The sequence below is a fragment of the Apostichopus japonicus genome, chromosome 15 (assembly GCF_037975245.1).
Source record: "Apostichopus japonicus isolate 1M-3 chromosome 15, ASM3797524v1, whole genome shotgun sequence".
NCBI lineage: Eukaryota > Metazoa > Echinodermata > Holothuroidea > Aspidochirotida > Stichopodidae > Apostichopus > Apostichopus japonicus.
The window spans coordinates 23,594,351-23,603,503 of NC_092575.1; the positions used below are offsets into that span (position 1 = coordinate 23,594,351).

At 38.3% G+C, this 9,153-nt stretch overlaps 1 protein-coding gene across 4 annotated transcripts in view; it reads left to right on the forward strand.

The window, feature by feature from the left end:
* LOC139980530 (serine/threonine-protein kinase TAO1-like) overlaps positions 1-9,153 on the forward strand; it is an 87,490-nt gene that overhangs the window by 69,747 nt on the left and 8,590 nt on the right. For all 4 annotated transcript variants that reach the window (XM_071992235.1, XM_071992239.1, XM_071992237.1 and 1 more), the window contains 5 exons: positions 3,513-3,641; positions 4,445-4,639; positions 6,065-6,304; positions 7,606-7,818; positions 8,441-8,623. In XM_071992235.1, the coding sequence (XP_071848336.1) occupies positions 3,513-3,641; positions 4,445-4,639; positions 6,065-6,304; positions 7,606-7,818; positions 8,441-8,623 (960 nt within the window). The remainder of the gene's footprint in view (positions 1-3,512; positions 3,642-4,444; positions 4,640-6,064; positions 6,305-7,605; positions 7,819-8,440; positions 8,624-9,153) is intronic.

Genomic DNA, 9,153 nt, shown 5'->3' on the forward strand with positions numbered 1-9,153 from the left:
TTTTCCCCCCCTCCTTTTGTTTGGTGCATGAAACATCTAAGGTTCCATCAAAATGTCAATCACAGTCTTGCAGTTAAAATACAACCTTACATTGTTTCTGACATATTGTACTGCTCTCCAATCATAGCTACTAATACAAATCTGTAAACAAAGCACAGGCGTGTCCGAAGTAATGCATCAACTATCACGTTTATAAAGCAAAATAAAACAAAACTGTTAGCAAACTGCTTATCCACTAGAGAGCCTGTGTAAGAGAATGTGTAAAAGTAAGTTGGCCTGACTTTTCGATCCTAGCAGGATCTTCTTCAAAGGCTAAATGACAAGTAACAGTAACAGAATGGACAAAAACATGCACAGAATACAGACAGGTTAATGAGCATGGAGAACACAAAGAGATAGATGTAAGGGGATTAGTAGACAAGGGATGGAGAGAAGAAAAAAACCAGGGGAAGAGGAGAGGTAGGAGATAAACAGTGGAGGGACAAAGAGAGGATTATGGGAAGGGGGGATCGAACATCAGGCCAACTTACATTTACATGTTTATAAAGCTGTAGAAGCTCAGTACTGACACACACTTGACTGGACAATAATATATAACAGACTATGCTACGGTGATAGTCTTACCCATAGCCTTTCTAGTGTCTGACAGATGATTTACCTTAGCTTTCAGTGAAGCTTTCATTTTGACCATGGCACCCTTCAACAAAATATTAAAAGGTTTTAGCTTCTGATTAGTGGCATCCCACACAATGTGAAATCATAGCAAGCCCCAAAGTTTCTCTGGCCAGGGGGCAGGATGTCACCTTATGAATTAAGTTTTATTTGTTGGGATTGACTTTAGGCTACAGTCATTAATGCTTTTTACCTTGCCAATTTCATCCCCAAGTGATTTCTGTAGTATTTTTCTACCACTTTTGCAAGTTTTCTGCTCTGTTCATGTAAAAGTTCTGTTCACAAAAACATCCCAAAAATACCTCACATTTCATGTGTTAACTAAGCATGAAATCACAGGCACGTCAACAGTGTTGAGATTCTGCAGAGTCAATGCCCCCTGTTTTCCTGTTTCTTTCCCTCAAGAGCAGTATCTTGTTTTGAAATATTAGCTCTGGTTAAATGCTGCCAGTCCCCCTTTCCCCCCCAACCCCCAAAAAAGTAAGTCACTTCATTTCTCGAGCAGAAATGCAACAGGGAAGGCGTGGAACAATATGTAAATATGCATCGAAGCAAAGCTAACAAACAATGATAGAAATGATGCAGATACCTGCTATGATTAAAGAAAAGAGTTTCAAAATTTAATTTGTGAGTGTTAAATCTCCTTGATTAAATATTTGAAACAATTTGCATAGATAACAGGAAATAGGAGGAAACAAAATAATGATGGTTGAACACTTTTTCGTTCATCAGTTATTGAATTGTCTGTTGAAATGCATTTCTTTGTTTTTTTACTGTATGGTGTATTTCCCCTCTAGCAACTTTCAAACAAAGATTTTGGTTCCTTTGAGGTTGTTAGACAGTGACATTTATGAGTCCTAGTGGTATTTATCAGTTTTTAATTTCATATTCCTGAAATGGTGTGTTGGAAATGGGAGGGGGAGGGAGGGTGGGGGGTGAATGGTGTGGTTGGTGGCAGTAGTTGTGTCATTCAGTATATTTCTTGTAATTATGGTATTAATTTTTGTAATTTTTATCTCAATACATTACATGTATAGAGATATTGTAACAGTAAGTGGGACTTTCTCTTCTCTTAAAAATTTTTCAGTGTCTTCAAACAACGTTCATTTTCTCTGGAATTTCCAGAGCAAGAATATACCATATAGACCAACAAAAGTTACTATTTTTTATTCCAGAATTGTATCTCATTCTGTGACTTTTTCACCGATTTATGTCCAAATCGGGCCAATTTGGACTGAAAACACACTTTGGCAGACCTGTTTTGCACACGCTCCAAAACTTATGTTTTATGAAAGAGAATAGAATAGAACTGTCTTTCAACAGTGGTATCGTCTAAGATAGGGTCCTATGTATTATATATTTTATTAAAATTTTAAACTTTCATTTGTTGTTTACAGGTAGGTATTAATAAGAATTTTACTACCTGTATATGACATTTAATGGCTTTTATTTGCTTTATTTGATGTTTAAATGATTTTTCTTTCTTAAAACAACACTGAGCTGCCGCCCCTACTTTTAGTAAAAAGGTCCGTTTTTGATGATTAAGCCCCGCCCCCAAGTCTGTTTTGTAGCAGATTGGCTATGACTCATAACAGCTACATGTTAGATATACGAAAATGGCTACCCTCGCCAAAAATTTTCTGTTCTGTAGTTAGGTACGCGAGGTGTTAGTGTATTGCATGCTAATTACATTCTGTACTGCTGAATCCTACGTAGTGCATTTAATTTATATTAGGCCTTCGTTTTTGTAACATCCATTTAAGGATAGTACTGGTGTTCAGGTAGCTTTTCTGAGCAAGGGCCATGATAAGTTTGTTTGATTGCCCTTCATGTATTTTGTATAATTACGTATACACATTCTTGTATTTCTGAAGGCTACTTACTGTAGGCCTAGTGCATTTAAAAAAATATATATATAGGCCTAGGCCTCCTAGGCCTATTAGGCTTTCAGTGATAGCCACATTAGCATTGTACTGGTGTTCAGACAGCTTTTCCTAGGAAGGACCAGGGTAAGTTTGTTTGATGGGTACGTATAAAAGAGGAGCCGGCCATAGCATCACAACTTTGATAAGACTATAAAAATTGTATAAGGTTATGTTTTATTTATAAGGATATAAGATGTATAAGGTTATAAGAAGTATGTTTAGCTTTCTTTTGAACCTGTAATGTTTGACATCAAATGTACAAAGAATTAAAATAAAATAACAAAATGGAGAGGAACTGAGGTGGCTATTAGGGGAAGAGGAGGCCACCCATCACTTGCATATAAAAACTTGTAATCTTCTTTTACATTATTTTTTCCAAGTCATAAATCCATGAAATCTTCATGTCCGAAAAATTGAGATGGAAAAACGTGGGTTGTTTTGATATCTAGAAGTGGACACAGTTTTGATGGTAGTCACCACTACAGTCTACAGTAACATACAGTAGGTCAATAGGCCTAGCTCTCAAGGCAGGCATCAAGAATATGGTCGAGTTGTTCGCCTCTTCTAATTGACGTGAAACTATATGACCAAAAAGTCCAACAGAGACTGACCTAAGATGAAGGATACCTCATAAAAAACAAGTTCTTAAATATTCTATGACATTACTAAACCTTGCAACGTCGTTCTTTCGACTAACAGGCAATGAGCGCTAAAGGCAAGACTAGCAAGACTAGCAGGTAACCTGCAGAGACTATTCGTGGCAAAGTAGCAAAAATGCAAGTTATATATTTGTTGTACCATGATTGATATTGATAATTGTAGAGACAGAGCAAAGATTTGAAATTAGGAATCCAAATTAAAACTTCCAGTATTGAGATACTGCATCATTGATGCTCTTGTTTTATTTTTATCCAGAATAAGCAGGATATGATGGAGGAGAAGAAGGAGAGGAAACTCTTGACGCAGTTACACGACTCGGACCTGAAGAGTTTCCAGAGCAAACAGAGGAAAGATTATAAACATTTCAGGGACCAGAAAAAGAGAGTAAGTCACGTCACGAATAAAGACTCTTTTTTCTTGGGTTATTTTTTTGTTTTTTGTGCCAATGCAGAAAATTGTTTTTTTTTATTGCATACAACTGCCAATTTATGTTTCTTAACCCAAGTATCATATTGAAAAGTGCCTTGTTATTTACAACATTGAGCTCATTTCCCCCCTTTTATCATCACCCCTTTTGCTGTGAAAGCTCTCCAAAAACAAAAACAAAACTTCAGGTCACTATTCATAGATTTGGTAGAGAAAGCATTGCTTCAGTGTTCTGTCAACGTTAACTTAATACACCTAATTAATTACTACTTTGTTCCACATTTGTAGACTAAAGTGGCAAATTTGGGTGAATATAAGATTTGAGAAAAAAATTAAATCAACCTTTGAAAGGTGCAAAATTATTTTTTTAGTCCACAATTTTGTTTCGAGCATGAATAAAACTGCAAAATTCATATTGAATTTGCTACATTCAGCCTGGATATTCTTCAATGGTCTATAACTCGCTTATAAGGGTCAACCATCGTGAATGCGTTTGGTCTCTCTGCTAGAGTTTGAAGTACCCAATTGTCACATGATCGCATATTAGAGTGATATACGTAACAATCCAAATTGTTTATTTCATTTTATCCCCTTTATCCTCCTCCTCCCCCCCCCCACCCATCACCTCCTTTATGAACGAATCGAACGAACGAATTGAACGAATCTTGAGAGTGCGAGAGAACCTGTTGCATGTTCAGAGACAGGTCAGCCGTAATAGTTGTCATTATATTCTGTGCCTTTTTCCGCTCGTCCCGCTGTAGGAACTCGACGGGCGCAGTCGGAGGGAGATAGAGGAACAGTTACGTAAACACAAGGAGACCCTGCTACAACAACAGCAGCAGGAGGAGTTTGCACTCGTACAGAAGCAGAAGGAAAAACTAGAGAGAGAACTGAGAAAATTGAAAGGGAGGCTCCTTCTGGATAGGCATGCCAAGCAACAAGATCAGATCAGAGAGGTACGGCCAACAAAAATTAATCTCTTCTCTCCATCCCTTGTCTACTAATCCCCTTACATCTATCTCTTTGTGTTCACTGTGCTCATTAACCAGTCTGTATTCTTGTGCGTGTTTTTGTCCCTTCTGTTACTGTTATTTGTCATTAAGTCTCTGAAGAAGATCCTGCTAGGATCGAAACGTCAGGCCAACTTGATTTTACACAACAAATTAATCTATAAGGTTTACAGAGTCGTATGTTGGCATCCTTTTTTGGAGAAGCATAGTGGATGTTGCCAAATAGTCCTTTGGTTAAAGAGGAACAGCATTAGTTGCTTGATTTTTTCTTTCGTTTTCTTTTTTGACACTACTTCTTGAAGGATTAATTTAGGCTTTAAAATCAAAATTTTGTAGATCTTCGAAAAAAGACTGCAATCAGTATTTGACACCACTTTTAAATCTTTTGTAGAAATAATCTGTAAAACATTTGAGTTTCATCAATGAAAATGGCTGGACTGGTCAGTGTAATGTGCACCCCATTACTTTCAGTGCATCAGATGCAACAACAACAAAAACTCACTCAGAGAAAATGAGTCTTTCATAGTCTACAAAATTACAAAATTATGATTGCAATGTATTATCATATATTTGCAAGGACAAAAATGGTGTCGATTGTCGTGCTTTCGTCTATACGACGATAACAGAACCTGTTTTGGTTGAGTTTAAAAAGTTTACGGAATAATGAATGAACATTAACCAATAGGTCCTCCTCCACTGAGGACCAGACACCATCATCCGGTCACCCTCGAAGAAAGTTTCGAGAGATAGAACTATTTTATAGTTACATATCATATAAAAATTAAAATAGCTATAGAAATAATACTAGTGCTACTATTTTTCCCATTCTCTTTGTACTATTACAAGTCGAGACAAAGTTCTGCCTAAAGTTGTCATCCTGTTTATGGTATTTTAATTTTGGTGGTCTGGATAATGTTACACAAATGGGAAAACAGGCCCATTGCTGGAATTTCTCATAATTTAAAACCGACAAAAATTTCTCCATCTATCATTTGGTTAGAAGTTTCATAGCTGTCTATCATGTTTGTAGGGTCGTGGTGGGTTTATTTGATGGGGTGGGGTGGTGAGAGGGAGAGCATGGGGGTGGGTAGGGTTGAATGTAGGGGGCATGGTGGACACTGCATCTTGTCCCTGTCTTTTCAAAGTCGACACCAGCTTATCGGACTGGGAATCTACAATCTGCCTCTACAAGGGAATGAAAGTGATTGGGGTTTAAATAAAGGCAGTTGCATAATCGTTATCATTTATAATCGAGCAGATTTGCAAAGGCGTATTGTACGCCCTTTAAAACTGTCCACGGCAAAATGACTCGTTTGAAAGTTTACTCCGCAGTGCCACCCCCTGGTGTAACTTCTTTCTTTTGTTCTTTAGGAAATCCGGAAGCGACGTGACGCCATTGAGATGGAGCAGTATATGGCACTGAGGCATCACGACAACATCCGAGTCCTGGAGGAGTCCCAGCTGGAACAGATTCAGGACCTACGAACCCAGCAGATGGAGAAACAGTTCAGCACGGAGCTGGCTAACCAGGAGGAGTACAACGAAAAATCGAAGAACGAGCAGCAGAAACGGCACGCGTCCGAGACGAAGCAACATCCAAAGAACCTCAGGGTAATGATAATAATACATAATGTTTATATAGCGCCAAACAAACTATGAAATAATTCTCGTAGCGCTTAACATAATGATAACAATTATAACATATATGCTTTGTTGAAAAGATACGTTTTGAGAGCTGATTTGAAACCGTTCACAGTATTGCACATTTTTGCATGTTCTGGAAGTGAGTTCCACAGGCACGGTGCACTGGATGCGAACTTTCTCAAGCTGTAAGTCTTTGTTTTCACTCTAGGGATGAGTAACATCAGTTATAAATTAGAGCAAAGTGAGCGTGTGGATGATGGTTGGAGCTGAAATAAGTAAGGCTCGAATCGTCATCGGGAGGGTCCGTGCTCAGAAACGACAGAGGAAGGGAGTTGCCCTGCAAGCAGCCTCCTCTTGCTTGCAATCTCATACATAATTTTGGATATAAAATTTATTCCAAATTCTGTAAGACATTATGCAAAATTTATATGCAGTTTGTTTAACAGGGTGTATAAACTTGATCACAGTGTGATAGTTTGGTACAAAACATATATAAGCTTCAGAATGTCATTAATTTGAAAAAAAAACCACGCTGAGTTGTGTTCCACTTTGGTATCCTTAAAGGATTGATACAGGTGTTTGACATGTCTATTTTGTATTAAAGAGCACAAAAAGAACAGTGAAGAAACTACCATGATAGCATGCTCTGTTAAGGAGATATGACACTTTGAAGATATCAAAATTTCTTTGAAAATGATTGGTGTAGAAAGACTTAAATTTCTTTAAAAATGATTGGTGTAGAAAGACTTACTGTGAGGGTGTGATGTCATTTCCTCACTTCCTTAACATGTGTGAATATATTTCTTTAAAACTTATTTACATTTTTTAACACATTTGAAAGTAATATAATCAAAAATTCTTGAGATGTTTAATCTCAAAAACTTCCTTTGACAAATATGAGATCTCTTGACATATTCTTTGGTTAAAAGTCATGAAATCTCACAAAATATTTAGAAAAAAAAACAAAGACTTTTCAGGAATGTGAGGATGTGACATCACAGATAGTCAGATTTCAGCAGTTTCTACACAATCTGATAAAACTTGACACTTGAATATCTCTTTAACCGAAAAAGATACTTGAACCGTTTTTTCACCATTGTGTTTCTTTTAATTGTCCTCTTTCATATAACATTAACATGTATGACAACTGAACCAATCCTTTAAAAATAAAAATTTTCAGTAAAGGACTATTTCTTTTCAAATAGAAAGGAAGGACATGTTTACAATCATTTTGAATTTGATTTTTTTTTTTGTATTAACCTCAACAGGCCAAGGAGCAGGACATCAAGAAACAACTACGGGATACGATCAAGACGCAAGAGAAGCAATATAAGGTGCTAGCCCAACAGATCCTGCAGACGACGAGTCGAGACCAGCAGAAGATAATGCTGAAGAGAATGAAGGACGAACAGCGCCGAAAGATCGCCATCTTAGCTGAGGAGTACGGACACAGAGCTCAAGAGATGCAACATACGCAATCGGTTAGTATCCTCGGTCAGATCGGCGGTTCTTAATTCTCCTCCGTTACGACACGGTATTGGGGAGTTGTGGGTGTAACCCAGGCGGTGCAGAAGATGCAAAGCAGAGTCGCTCCAAAAGGAATGTCTCGTAAACTGAGTATTGTTATTATTAATGGTACGCCAGGAAGAGACAGATAGGAGTAAACACAACATAAACAGAAAAGGGGAATATTCATTTAAAACTTAAAAAATCTCTTTATTGATCAGATCTTTACTGGTCATCTATCCCTAACAACCTCCCTCCCCTCCCGCCTGCCCCATCCTTACCTCCACCCCCATCCTCACCCCTGCTAACTCATCCAGAGCAAGAATACAATTATAGCGGATCAAAAATCTTAGGGCAACTACTCTTAAATGTTTTGTAATTTTGTTAGCCCAAACCAGCTGACCTTTCGTGGCATATCCCATATTTTAATTCCAAACAGGCTTTTCTGCTCCTTTGAAAATAAGGAAAGTAGGGAGAACCATTGCTTTCAATATTTGAAGAAACAGCAGTTTTCCCGAAATCAAATTCTCTCAGCCAATCCTTTCATGACGAATGAGAAACCCAAAAGTAACGGCATGTCCTTCCTTTAACTTTCAGCGGAGACTCACGGCCAGCCAGCAGAGAGAGTGCGAGGAGAAGGAGGACAAGCTTAAGAAGGAGATGGACCAACTGAATGCATACCAGGCCCGGACCAGACAACAGCTGCAAACTCAACACAGCAGGGAACGGGCCGATCTCCAGGAACGTATCGACATCCGTAGGAAGAAGTTGGAAGAGAGGGTAGGTAGAATTATCCTTAGGGAGGAGGTTATTGGCAGAGCCACTTAGGTTTGCTTTTTGATTTATCCCAACAGTCTTATGACAATAAAATTCTTTCCCATCATTTTGACCTAGACTTTCCTTAGTCCACAATATCACGTTGTGAAATTATGTGAAGACGTCTAACATTAAATTCAAATGCAGGCTACCCTTGCCCCCCCCCCACCCTCCACACCCTAAACAAGTAAGTTGGAGATGTCTTGTTTCCCGCACTTGAGATGACAAATATTCTCTTTTCGCCTCTTCTCGACATAACTCGTGATGTTAAGTAAGTTTGATTTGATTCATGCAGTAATGTGGTTTTGGTGGTTCATATGTATCATTTTCATACCCTTCTAAACATCACTGTGTTCACTCAGTCGAAGCAGAAGATGTGTGCAAGCTCCGCCCCTCTCCCCCCCCCCTTGCCACATTCTCGCCTCCCCCAATCAAGACTTGCTGCATCATTTCCTTCCTTGCACCAGAGATAATTTCATCTATTTTTTCGACAG